The sequence below is a fragment of the Somniosus microcephalus genome, chromosome 1 (assembly GCF_052327205.1).
Source record: "Somniosus microcephalus isolate GS21.2 chromosome 1, FLI_Smic_1.0, whole genome shotgun sequence".
In the NCBI taxonomy this organism is placed as follows: domain Eukaryota; kingdom Metazoa; phylum Chordata; class Chondrichthyes; order Squaliformes; family Somniosidae; genus Somniosus; species Somniosus microcephalus.
In genome coordinates this window covers 427,719,292-427,733,527 of record NC_140987.1, presented here as the reverse complement: position 1 = coordinate 427,733,527, position 14,236 = coordinate 427,719,292, and the positions used below count along the sequence as shown (strand labels likewise).

The window sequence follows — 14,236 nt, the reverse complement described above, 5'->3', positions numbered from 1 at the left end:
TAAGAGTTTAAAAAATAAAATGAATTAATACATTTTAAAACGTGTTAAATAAGGTAAGTTTATTTATAGCCCCTTTAAAACATGTAAAAAAAAATTACATTTTTTGTTTTAAATATTTAATTAAATGCATTAGTTAATTTTAAATGTTTTTTTAAATTTGATGTCCAGGCGTGTTTTTTTGGGGTATTCCCATTCATACTGATGGGGTTCCATACATATCCCGGAACACCAAATAAGCATGGATTTTATTTGCGGATCAGAGGCATTTCCCCATGGGAAGCCCCTGACTGCAAATTCAGGGCCATTATCTCGCCATTTATCTCATTGCTTTTTACGGGACCTTGCTATGCGCAAATTGGATACCCTGCTTCACTAACATAACAATGTCTGCAATTCAAAAAGCTGTGAAACACTTGGGACTTCCTGAAAAGTGCTACATGAATGCAAGTTTGTCTTTAACCTGCCATCAACAGCTAACCTTAGTACTGGTACTTCGCTGTCAAATTGCCTTTAGGACGCATCATTCCACTGAAGTATTTTAGTATTTCACCTCAAATATGCAGCCAATATCCTTATTTTACAAACCCCAAATCCCTGAAAATTTCAACAGACTCCTTCTGTAGATGAAATAAACCAATACTATGTTTACACTGGCAAATCATTGGTTTGTTTAAATCAGATGTTGGTCAATAAAGCAAACGTTGCAAATTCTGCTCTGCAAAACAGTTGCAGCAAAAAGCAAACCCACCTCTGGAATACATTTGCCTCAGAGACCAAACTAATGGGATTAAAGGCTGACAAGTCCCCTGGACCTGATGGCCTACATCCTAGGGTCTTAAAAGAAGTGGCTGCAGATAGTGGATGCGTTAGTTGTAATCTACCAAAATTCCCTGGATTCTGGAGAGGTCCCAGCGGATTGGAAAGCCACAAATGTAACACCTCTATTCAAGAAAGGGGGGGGGGGGGCAAAAAGCAGGAAACTATAGGCTAGTTAGCCTAACATCTGTCATTGGGAAAATGCTGGAATCCATTATTATGGAAGTAATAGCAGGACATTTAGAAAATCATAATACAATCAAGCAAAGTCAACATCATTTCATGAAAGGGAAATCGTGTTTGACAAATTTACTGGAGTTCTTGGAGGATGTAACGAGCAGGGTGGATAAAGGGGAACCAGTAGATATACTGTATTTGGATTTCCAGAAGGCATTCGATAAGGTGCCACATAAAAGGTTACTGCACAAGTTAAGAGCTTACGGGGGTTGGGGGTAATATATCATAGCATGGATAGAGGATTGGCTAACTATCAGAAAACAGTCGGAATGAATGGGTCATTTTCCGGTTGGTAAACTAGTGGGGTGCCACAGGGATCAGTACTGGGACCACAACTATTTACAAACTATATTAAATGACTTGGATGAAGGGACAGAGTGTACTGTAGCCAAATTTGCTGCTGATACAAAGATAGGTGGGAAAGCAAGTTGTGAAGAGGACACAAAGAGTCTGCAAAGGGATATAGATAGGTTAAGTGAGTGGCCAAAAATTTGGTAGATGGAGTATAATGTGGGAAAATGTGAGGTTATCCACTTTGGTAGGAAAAATAAAAAAGCAAATTATTTAAATGGAGAGAGACTACACAATGCTGCGGTACAGAGGGATCTGGGGGTCCTCGTACATGAAACAAAAAAAGTTAGCATGCAGGTACAGCAAGTAATTAGTAAGGCAAATGGAATGTTGGCTTTTATTGCAAGGGGGATGGTGTAGGGAAGTCTTGCTACAACTGTACAGGGCGCTGATGAGACCACACCTGGAGTACTGCGTGCAGTTTTGGTCTCCTTATTTAAGGAGGGATATACTTGCATTGGAGGCAGTTCAGAGAAGGTTCACTAGGTTAATTCCAGAGATGAAGGAGTTGTCTTAAGAAAAAAGGTTGAGCCTATACTCATTGGAGTTTAGAAGAATGAGAGGTGATCTTATTGAAACATAGGATTCTGAGGGGGCTTGACAGGGTAGATGCAGGGAGGATGTTTCCCCTCGTGGAGGAATCTAGAACTAGGGGGCACAGTTTCAAGATAAGGGGTCGCCCATTTAAAACAGAGTTGAGAAGGAATTTCTTCTGAGGGTCATGAATTTTTGGAATTCTCTACCCTAGAGAGCAGTGGAGGCGGATTCATTGAATATATTCAAGGCGGAGATAGACATATATTTGAGCTACAGGAGAGTCTAGGGTTATGGGGAGCAGGTGGGAAAGTGGCATTTAGGCCAAGGTCAGATCAGCCATGATCTTATTGAATGACGGGGCAGGCTCGAGGGGCCAAATGGCCTACTCCTATTTCTTAATTCAAAGACAGCCCACTGGAAAATCACTTAAGTCAGCTACCACAACTACCCTGTTCCACACAAGTTTACTCTACATACATTACCATAGAAATAGTTGCACATGGTTTTCCGATGCATGCATGCATATATATTTATAAGAAGATAATTGTGGCCCCAAAGCAGTCCAACTGCATCATAACACACAGTTGCACAATTAAGCAAATTTACCTGCTGAATGTGCTTTGAGTTCCCAACTACAGGAAGGGCAATGAGAAGGAATTTTCAAAGACTGAGGGTGGACAAAAATCTAAATTGCAAAATCCTATTTAATTAGAAATAAGGACTTAACAGAAATCATTACTTCTATAAAAATTTTGCTAACATCTGCAACTCTTTCCAGTTAAGGAGTTAAAAGTTTTTGGTATATTTATTAGCAATATTGGAGGCAAGAATTTTGTCCTGGAAAATGGGACAAATTTGTTTGCTACCAGCTACGAAACACATATCTAGGTTTTCCTTACCATTTTCTTCTTCTTCTTGATTTTTTTGGTCAGATTTCTTCTTTTCTTCTTCAGATTCCTCGTCTGAAGATTTATCATCGTTAGATGATAAATTTGCATTTATTTCTGCCAACAGCATCTTCTTGGCAATTCTGCCAAAAAAAAGTTGAGAAAAATTATCAAATTTAATAACTGAATATATTGAAATTTAAGTGAACAGTACCACTCAAACAATTCCTTGTAACCAGTCATTGTTTTCTATGCATCAAAGATAACTTACACAAATCAAGTTCATTTTTACAAATTTTGCAGAAAATTAGTCTCATCAAAAAAATCATTTGGGAAAAAGAATCAGTAATAATTTGTGCAAGAGAATATGGATCCGCTTAACATTTATATTATACAGAAATCCCATCAAAATAAATATCTTAATGTTAAGTTTTGTACTCATCAGTAATAATTCATGGGTATTAATCTTTCTTGAATTACCCATATGAACAGTCCTCGGCAGGAACAAGACCCCAAATCAAAAGGATGAAACATTCTGCAAGGTCCTGTTTAGGTTTCCTGGCCTAGAGGAGTTTCCAAAATTTGTCCAAAACTACACTTACCCATCATTTTATTTGTTACTATGGAACAGATTGCTTGAGAAATATACAGATAAAAGCAAAATCTACATTCACAAGAACCTTTAACAAGTTATTTTAGATAAACTTTAATTTGAGTGTGAAGACTAAAGCTTTATTACAAGTTTGTTCCAATTACTTTGGCTGCCAATACAGGTAAAGTACTATACAGGAAACTTTGTGATATCCGGCACCGACGGGACCAAGCTGTTGCCGTCCCATCAAAACTGCCGGACAAACCAGCGCTAATGTTAAAACATACGGAGCTTTAAGCTCCGTATCTAGCAAGAAACCCTGCTAAACAGTCGGCCGTAGCTTGCAAGCGTCTCTGTAGCTAAGCAACAGCTTTAGCTAGACCTTGCAGAGCCTGACTGGTGAAAAAAAAGCAACAAAAGAAAAAAAACTTACTGAACCGACTCCTGAATTTTGCCGGTGGATCAAGCATTCCGGACAGACCAAAGTTTCCTGTAAATGGAAAACTATTCTTCGCGAAACACTGCAACCCCGTTACAGTGCCTGTTTGTGTGTTTATCCAGTTTTATTAATAAACTGTTGCATTCAAGGCCCTATGCTACGGTTTATTGTTTTTTTTTTTTTTTTTAAACATTCGTTCACGGGATGTGGGCGTCACTGGCAAGGCCAGCATTTATTGCCCATCGCCAATTGCCCTTGAGAAGGTGGTGGTGAGCCACCTTCTTGAACCGCTGCAGTCCCTGTGGTGAAGGTACTCCCAGAGTGCTATTCGGGAGGGAGTTCCAGGATTTTGACCCAGCGACGATGAAGAAACAGTGATATACTTCCAAGTCAGGATGGTGTGTGACTTGGAGGGGAACTTGGAGGTGGTGGTGTTCCCATGCGCCTGCTGCCCTTGTCCTTCTAGGTGGAAAAAGTTGCTGATTTGGGAGGTGCTGCCGAAGAAGCCTTGGCAAGTTGCTGCAGTGCATCTTGTAGATGGTACACATTGCAGCCACGGTGCGCCAGTGGTGGAGGGAGTGAATGTTTAAGGTGGTGGATGGGGTGCCAATCAAGCAGGCTGCTTTGTCCTGGATGGTGTCGAGCTTGAGTGTTGTTGGAGCTGCACTCATCCAGGCAAGTGGCGTGTATTCCATCACACTCCTTACTTGTGCCTTGTAGATGGTGGAAAGGCTTTGGGGAGTCAGGAGGCGAGACACTCGCCACAGAATACCCAGCCTCTGAACTGCTCTTGTAGCCACACTATTTATGTGGCTGATCCAGTTAAGTTTCTGGTCAATGGTGACCCCAGGATGTTGATGGCGAGGGATTTGGCGATGGTAATGCCATTGAATGTCAAGGGAAGGTGGTTAGACTCTTGCTTGTTGGAGATAGTCATTGCCCGTCACTTGTGTGGCGCGAATGTTACCTGCCCAAGCCTGAATGTTGTCCAGGTCTTGTTGCATGCGGACATGGACTGCTTCATTATCTGAGGAGTTGTGAATGGCAGTGAACACTGTGCAGTCATCAGCGATCATCCCCATTTCTGACCTTATGTTGGAGGGAAGGTCATTGATGAAGCAGCTGAAGATGGTTGGGCCTAGGACACTGCCTTGTTGTATGTATTACTTTACGAGTGGCTACAAGTGCACATTATACCCATGAGAAGTACAGTATCAGTAACCTTTTTATTCCTTTACTTGTTCTTCTACAAAAAAATATTTAAAGTGAATCGTTTAAGTTGCAACACATCTAATTTAGAACACCAACGACAAAAAGGAAAGGTGGGATGCTACAGGGGAGGAAATGCCTGGAGCGAGAAAGAGAAGGGAGGCAAGCAAGGATGAGTTAACTTACATTTATATAGCAATTTATCAGATCCTTAGGACATCCCGAAACACTACATAACCAATTATTTACATGTCGTCACATGTAGGAAAATAAGACACCCAATTTGTACATAGCAAGATCCCACAAACAGCAAATCAGATGACTGGCCAGTTAATTATTTTTGGTGGCACCGGTTGAGGGAGAAATGTTGGCCAAGAAAACGCCCTGCTCTTTAACTAGTACTGTGGGATCTTTTACATCCACCTGAATAGGCAGGGTGTCAATAAAACATTGAACCCACAACCTTGGCTTCAAGGCAAGAGTGATCTCAACTGAGCTTACATAGTTAACTAAGAATAGGACAGAAAAAAAAAAGAGAAATTCTGAAGCATCAGCAATTTTTCATTGTATATAATTTTAAAAAATGCTACTTGCATTTAGATTTGCATGCCAATGAACAAAATATCAAATAAAAGACAGGAGTGTTCAAAAAAGTTAAATGTAAAAAGAAACGACTAAGTAACTGGACTGATTAGCTACAGCAGTTAGGAAATATAATGTAGATCAAAATTGGTTAAAAAGAAAAATTGTGTTCAGATAAACTCATCTTATGTCGGATCCTTAAAGAGCCTCAGAAGGCAGTCAAACTTCTAGTAAAGATGGCAACACTCCTAAGCCCCTCAATATTTGTGCTATTAAACCAGATGATCGATTGAATCTCTTCCCCGGTCTACTCATCCTTCTGTGCAAATCTTCTCATTTTCAACCTAAATATGGTGACCTCTCCTACCCTTCTAACTACTATTCTATTGCCCACGTATCAGTTATTTCTAAAGTTACAGAAACTGGTGTTAACTTTCAAATCACATTGAAGAATCTGACCTTAGTCACTGGTTGTTACAATGGTGACCTGGTCTGTTACACATCTCTAACTCAGTTCAGCATTTGTGAATCATCCATTATTGCCTTGGACAGGATCGAAGACCATTCATTTCCAAACTAGTTAATGCGTGACCTCCCACAAAATTGTGCACTTGGCTACCTAGCTAGCGCCCTTTCAAATTGCTCTGCTGCCGATGGCTTTTCTTTCAACTTTGTCCCCCCTGCCATTAATTCAAGAGGTCTCCAAGGTTATCCTCTCTCTAATTCTTCCTAGCCACTCTCAATGATTCCACTCCATTCAGCAACTTCCTTCAGATCACATTCCAGCCTCCCACCTCCCCACTGCACGAATCATATCTCAATCTCCCCAAGCACTGAAATGGGCAGTGAAAACCGGTTTTCTTTTTCAATTCTTCAGATTGTTCCTTCATGCAAGACTAATCAGCAGCTACCATCCTGCCTTTGATAGCTACAGCCTTAGGCTAAAAATGGCACTAGATATACTATCTCCTTTGACTTCAAAGGGACCACCAATGTTCAAGTTTCCTCCAAGATGATGGGTTTTTGTCTTTGTGCCAAATATTTCCCTTCTCTCCTCCATCACCAAATTAAAGACAAAATTACTGTTTTTCACCATGCAGATAATCAGATGTGGCCACACATCACTGCAGCTTCAGGTGCTACATTAACACATTCTTACAATTAAATGTATTCAATGATGTGAAGGTAAGCTGCAGAGTCACACTCTTCACATACAATGGAGGTCTGCTAAATCATCGTCTTAAACAGACAACTGTCTTTTGTTCCATCTTCTCATCCAGAGGCAATTCTACTTTGACCCTCCCACCACAAGCTCAACATTTCTCACTCAACCCTATCCAGGGATGAGCACCTACTTTTCTTCTGCTTGACTGTCATCTTTTCCCCCCTTTGTCAACTCTTCTAACTTTTCAAACTATCCATTACTTCTGCTGCACTGAATTGATAATGCCCATGAATTCTCGCAGTACTAGTAATTATGTACGTTCAGCCAATATATCCTCTGGTCACCCCTTAAGTGACATTTCCATTGTCACCGCAAACAATGGCGAGATGGAACGTCCAATTATATGAAGTTTAAGTTTTTGCTGTGGTCATTTATTCTGATGAGAATTTCCTCTCAAATTATTTAATTTGCTCAACACCTGCATTGCAGCCTCCATTATTCAGAACTACCTCAATCTCAGCGAGTTTGTATTCAGTCAATCATATTAGCAGTAATACATTACAGGGGGGGGAAACACTTAAACCAATATGCTATTTGTACAATACTGTGAATTAATCCTTCAAATTGATCCCACCATGATTAGAGACAGACCAGCAACCATATAGTCAAATTTTCTCTCCAGCCACTGGGTATTTTTGAAAGCTCAAGTAGACACTGAGAATTTCACGATCACTATTTTGCTTTACTGAAATACTAGTGATGAATTATGCATAATCAGTTCCATTTTTAGTTCTGTATTATAATTCCAGTATCTCAAGCACTTTTGCAGTTTGCTATTAAAGTAAACTAAGTTTTTCTTCAAGAATAAGAAAGTAAATCAGTTCAAAATCTTAATGCCACTTAGATGTTTTTAAAGTGAAGAAACCAACTTCAGTAATGCAAAAAACTGCAATGCTGGCGAACAACAATAAAAACTGGTGAAAACACCCAGGCAGTAGCTGTGGAGAGAATAGACAGTTAACATTTCAGGTGTGGCCTTTAATCAGAACTTCTAACCAAAGGTAGACACTCAAAAAGTTAACTTGCCTGTCCTCTCGAGTGATCTGCTGAGTGTTTCCAGTATTCTCTATTTTTGTTACTAAATGTGACACATTATACACTTTAGCAGAATTAGATATATGAATTAAGGATTTCATATCTAAACAGTTAGAGATGTGTGAAGAAGATTCACTGCATAAAAATACAGAACTTAATTCTGATCACTGCACCAACAATAGTTAAACCAAGAAACATAATTGCATGCAACATCTTATATCAAAAGATAGGTCTGATTGTTTAACACACGTTTTCACCTGAAGATAAATAGTTGCGTTTCCTTTGTCTTACACTTTCTATACTTACACTGTATTAAAGTGTGGTGATGTGCAGGGTCTTCTGGAGCATACCGAATCTTGAGCTGGCCACCAGACTGAAGCTGGAACTTTCACTTCAGCAAGTCAACTAATCAGCTGCTTAGAACCCAATCCAAGGCACACACTGGGCAACAAACGCTAGCCGTCACTGTTCAGTCAGTTGATTCAATCGTCTTCCACCATTTGGTTGCAGGTTCATTTGGTACTTCAGGTAGCGTACTGTGTTCAAGACCTGGTGGTTTCTGTACAAATTCTTTTTCGTAGCTTGCCATAAAGGGTTTCCTTTTGTCAAGTTCATTGCACAAAGGCTGAATGTGCAAGATGATGGAATTGTTGCTCCCTCCCCCTTTCAACTACATTACTTCAAAAATACACACAACTGTAACCCATAGATGAAGCAGAGAACATTTCTTTCTACAAATTCTATGGGGACATCGGAGCAGCCAAGTCTGGTGCCAAAGTCCTGCATTCTCATTTACACACAGGCTGAACTGAAACCATTTTCTGTAGGTACAACCTCAGGTTTGTAGAAGAAATTGGTTCAAGTCAGGCTCAATCATGTTCAACCACCCACCCTTCCTCAATACAATAATTTGGAAACAAAAAATGGATGCAATTTAAGCCTTAGATATATAGTGCAACATACAGAAATATTTAAGTATCACGCAAGCAAAAGAAATTCACTGGCATTACTTGATAATCATTTTATAAACACACTTCAAATTTTCAACTGCCTCTTGTGGAAAACTTGCATTCCATAAAATATTTGCAATGAAAATTTAGGACTAACTTTTAATTTCATGCAGAGTTGGCGAGAAATTAAAAAACTTCAAGGTAATCAACCACTTTTCTGTATTTTAAAGTGTGCTGTAGCTCCCTGTGGTTACCATGGAACCACCATTTCACAAGACAATTGCTTTTTCATCTTAAACTTATACAAATACACAAAAGATGAGATATATTTGGTCTAACAAATACAAGCATTCAATTCAATTCACAAGTTAACACATCTAATCTGCAAGTAACACCATGTAAGACAACAGGTCAGGAACACTCGAGCACAATAAAACAGTCTGCACAAGGCAAGGCAAAAGGTTAAGAAAACCGTATTTCCCCATAAATGAAAATGGGGAACCAAATCATAAGCTCACGATAAACTCTGGCAACAGCTGTAACAGAAAATAATTCCTCTACTGTGTAATAAGTCAAGGCACCAGATTTTTGAGTACTCGCAACACTAAAGGTATTATGACAAACTGAAATCACAAGTAGTTTCATTTTTAAACTAGTTTGTTTCAAATAACTTAAAATATTCATCTAATTAAAAACCACAAAAAATGGCATGTTTTCAGCAATGTATCCAACCTCAAAATAGAGCTTCAAACTTTGACATTGATTGGATTTTCTAAAATATTGTCAATACTTAATGATATTCTATGTATGAATATTGGTGATTTCTTTTAAATCAAATTGTCAGAACAATTATAGTAAAACAGCTCTGCCCTATTTCAATAGCTTACTTGCAAATGTAATTTTTGGTAAATTGGTGCTGCTTTATTGCAAATCCAAGTGTGCAACATTTTGATTAGTTAACCTTTTAAATTCTACAGCTCTATTTAGAAACTTACATTGAATTGCACTAAAACAAAATTCTTGGATTAAGTTTTAGGCATATCACAAAAATACACCTCTAAAACAATGAAAATAACAGTAAAAGGTAAATTCTGTTGAAAGGACAAAATCCAATGTGAACATGCAATCATATTCTAGATTCATCCAAGGATGAATGATTCTATTCTAAAGACTTTTGACAAAACATTAGTCTGAAATGCTTGCCTTTGTTGTATTTTCTTCAATTTTAAAAACACACAGAACAAATGAAGCACACAGGAATAGCAAACCAAAATGTAGTTTGCCTACCTTTCAACAGCCACATAAAATAGGATATAGTCCCTAGTGCAACAAGGGAATCATCATGTGGAAGCATTTCCCTTTTAGAAGTTCCCCAAGTTCTTGTGACAGCTCGGTGGATAAATACATCAACTGATGTAATACTGAGCCATATAAGCTAATACGGTCGCATTTTCAATCACCAGTCTTTGCTGATCTCAGCTATGGTGCCAATGAACCATAGAATGTCACAGCGCAGAAACAAGCCAGTCAGCTCAAGTCCATGCTGGAATTTTTCTCCACATAGGCCCCATGTCTAATCTTTTGTTCATTCCTAAACCCTTTTAATATTCCAGCAACTAATTCCCTTTTAAAATAATTTAGAGATTCTATTTCATCACTGGTCTGTAGCAGGGAAGTCTGCATCCAACCACTGCAAAATATTTGTTCTAATGTTCTTTAATTGTTTTTGTGATTATCTTGAATTTGCGTGCTCTCTTACGGACCAATGAAAACAATTTCAGTATTTTCCTCATCATAATCTTGAAGCCTGGTAAACCGATCAGCCCTCAACCATCTCAATTCTTCAGCAAATAAAAGCCTCAATTTCATAAGTCTTTCTTTATAACTGTAATCCCTCATCCATGGCACAACCAACATTTTAAATCCATTGAATGGTCCTGATTAACTCAACGCTCTCCAAGTGCTTGAATGATTTAATCCTATACTATAGACTCCATTAGTCTCTCAAACTGAAGAATAATTAGTCTAGGACTTCCTGGCTTATCCCATCTCCATTTTTAAAAAGGAGGATAATCACATTTGGCATCCTTTAGTCCTCTGGCAAATTTACCCTTATAGAATTTTGGAAAATTAGTCAGAGCCTCGATTTCTTTCCTAGCTATCCTCAGAATCCTGGGATTTAAAAAAAACCAATCAGGTCCCAATGATCTTAAGTCTGACTAACTTTGAACATCATTTCAACAACTTGTATTTATGTTGCACATTTACCAAAGTAAATCATCCCACAGTGCTTCACAGGAGCATTATCAAACAAAAGTAGTGCCATCCATTAACTGCTGTATGCCTCTGGTGATTCCAATATCCATCTCCTCTGTAGAAATGGAGGCAAAGTATTTATTTCCACCATTCCCTCACTCCAAACTTACTTTCATCTCTTCGCAGCCCTGCCTTTACTTTTCACTATCCCTTTATTACAGTTTGGTCACTACAATTGACCTCCGTACCCTTGGGTTTTGGACAGGGTTGGGAGATGCCAAAAATCAACCAGCATTCCAGCTTCCATTTGCTAATACATGACCCTTGCTGGAAAGTGAGTGTGTTGACGCCCAAGGATAGGATTGTACTTGGTTGTAACGCCCAAGATCCACTGTATACTCACCAATAACAGCCAATGGACTGCCATCTCATCCCATTAAATGGTGTGAGGGGAAGTGGTAAATGCAGAGAGAAGCTTTGCTTTCGAAGGACTAGACAATCTGTCCAGAGACACTACTCTACTTTGGAATTACTGAACAAAACTGTTGGTCTGAGAAGTTGCCTTGAAGGTTTTCTTTGGCTGGTTTCAATAATTACCTGAAACACATCCACATGGATAGTCAACTAATGCAGATGGACTTTGCTTATACTTAAGGTGTCAGTTACTTCATCCTGCTCATCCATAAGGTCCAGTGTTGAGAATTCTACAGTATTTGAACTGTACCAATACCATACCAGCACTCTGTCGAAGCAAAGGGTAAGAAAATGAACGCTGCCCTACCTGCTGAGATAGCAGACCAAAGTCATGCAATTAGTCCTCATTTGGCTCTGAACTTAATATTTAATCTGTTTAAAGTCAACTATACTGATCATAATTCTAGCCTGTTTAAGGTTTAGGTTTCATACACTTCTTGCACTAGGATTCCCAGCAAGTGGATCATCCTCCCAATCCTGTAAGGGAGGTATTATTCACAAACAGAAGGGGCGAAGATGGTGGCTTCGGCCGAAGGCCATTCAATGTATGTGTGCTTTTCGACCATCACAATGCAAATGGCCTTGAGCACTGTGGATAAGAAATTTCAGTTGCAGGAGCCCTATAAACAATCTTTCACAAGCAGCTAGAAAAATGTCCACTGCCATTAAGTCCAAATACATATGCAATGCTGAGCCTATTTTTGTTAAAGTCTAGAACCAGCAATGATTGAAGGTAAAACAAAAGCAAAATATTGCAAATGTTGGAAATCTGAAAAAACAGAAAATGCTGGAAATACTCAGGTCAGGCAGCACCTGTGGAGAGAAACAGAGTTAACATTTCAGGTTGAGACATCGACCTGAAACTTTAACTCTTGTTTCTCTCTCCACAGATGCTGCCTGACCTGCTGAGTGTTTCTAATGATTGAAGACAACTGCTTTGGCCTAAGTCTAAGACTGCATTCATGGAAGCCAAAAGACTTTTCAGTGCCAATGACAGAGATTCTCATCACATGCTAGGGGAGAAAAAAAAACTAAGGATTTCTGCTGTCAGGACAAACGAACCTAAAAGGAGACATTTTAATTATCTTTGTATCTATACACATACCCTATTATAAGCAGAACATCTCTTAAAAGAAAGCCAGTCGATTCTCTCCCCTCCCCCGCTAAAAATGAATTGCAACACTGTACTGTACATAGAGGTTGAATGAATGAGGAAGAATTGGCATCTACAATAAGGCACAGCTGGCCAAATAAGTGTACCCTGAACAGCTCAGGGGCTGCATTGGTGTCAATCCAATTTTCACTTTAAATGGCAAAAGGACAGTAACTTTTTACTAATTAAAAAAAAACCTAATCATCTTGGTCTTGCTTCTTTTCAACTTGGGGGGAAAAAAAGACCTTTCACTTCCTATATACAAGTTAGAACAATGGACAAAGTAAATTTGTCATACATTCAAGCAGTCCCAAAATCTGAACAATTAGTGTGAGCTGTCGACTAAAAATGTAGGATGCTCATAACACAGATGTAGAGACACTTTAATACATGTTTTGAAAAAATCATGAGCTTGTCTAATTCCCTAAATTGTGCCCTGTTGGTACACTTCAAAAGTTATTTTGAATTTCCAATTGATCTATTTTGTTAAAAACTTTTGAACATTATCCCAAGAAAAATAACTCAAAAATGGAACACAGATACCTTTGATCTTTGAGCCTAGTCTGTGGCGCAGCAAAATAAAGCAATTAGAGTGGAGGAAGAAGTGACTTGAACCGCATTTTCCAGCTTGACGTTAGAAAGCTACAACTATTGGTCAAGTCCAAGTAGAAACATTAATGATAGTTCAGTTATTTATGTTCTGGAAGATTTTTAATTCATTAGATATGCTGTAAAAGGTTGAGAATTAGCAGAATCGTGAATTAAAAAAATTGATATTCCATAGTGCTTCATGTGAGTGACACAGGTGTGATTCAGCTGAATACTGGAAAATCTCTACATAAGATAACCAAAAAATAGGTTTGTTCATTCAACCTTAGAGCAGGGCTGATGCTTCAATCGTTGAACTTGCAGGTACTGTGTACAGCCAGTTCTACATTAGTTACTGCTTTACTGGAGTGGACAATTCACTTCTGTGAACAAGAAAAAAAATTCCAACAGCGTCTTTGCACCCTACACACAATGATAGAGCTTTAATAAAGTCTGCAGCACTGGGCAATACAAAATACATCTGCCTTTTTAAAGGCAACCATCTCAACGTTTTTCCACTGCAAATGTTTTATGCGCAGTTAAAAATAAATCCAAGGTACCAAAATGTCTGGCAATACATAGTTAACAGAAAAATGACATCAACACTACATATTACATTGTGGGAAATATGATCTAGCAACAACGTCATGTTAACATGTACTGAAATAGTTCCAACACCACTTGTATTTATATAGCACCTTTAATGTAGTAAAATATCCCAAAGCGCTTCACAGGAGTGTTCCAACTGCAAAAAGATTAAAACACTGACATCTTCAGTGTCTAAAGTCACAAAATAGATGTTTAAAAAACGTGCGTTATCTGGTCAACAATTATTTTATTAAAAATAGGTTTGGCACAGCTGCTCGTGTCTGCATGAAATATTTAGTAATTAACAGTTGTTGATT

The 14,236-nt window shown here is 38.6% G+C and overlaps 1 protein-coding gene across 7 annotated transcripts in view; it reads right to left on the bottom strand.

Moving 5' to 3' along the window:
- atrx (ATRX chromatin remodeler) overlaps positions 1–14,236 on the bottom strand; it is a 207,289-nt gene that overhangs the window by 128,581 nt on the left and 64,472 nt on the right. For all 7 annotated transcript variants that reach the window (XM_086000336.1, XM_086000329.1, XM_086000312.1 and 4 more), the window contains one exon: positions 2,841–2,971. In XM_086000336.1, coding sequence (XP_085856462.1) covers positions 2,841–2,971 — 131 coding nt within the window. The remainder of the gene's footprint in view (positions 1–2,840; positions 2,972–14,236) is intronic.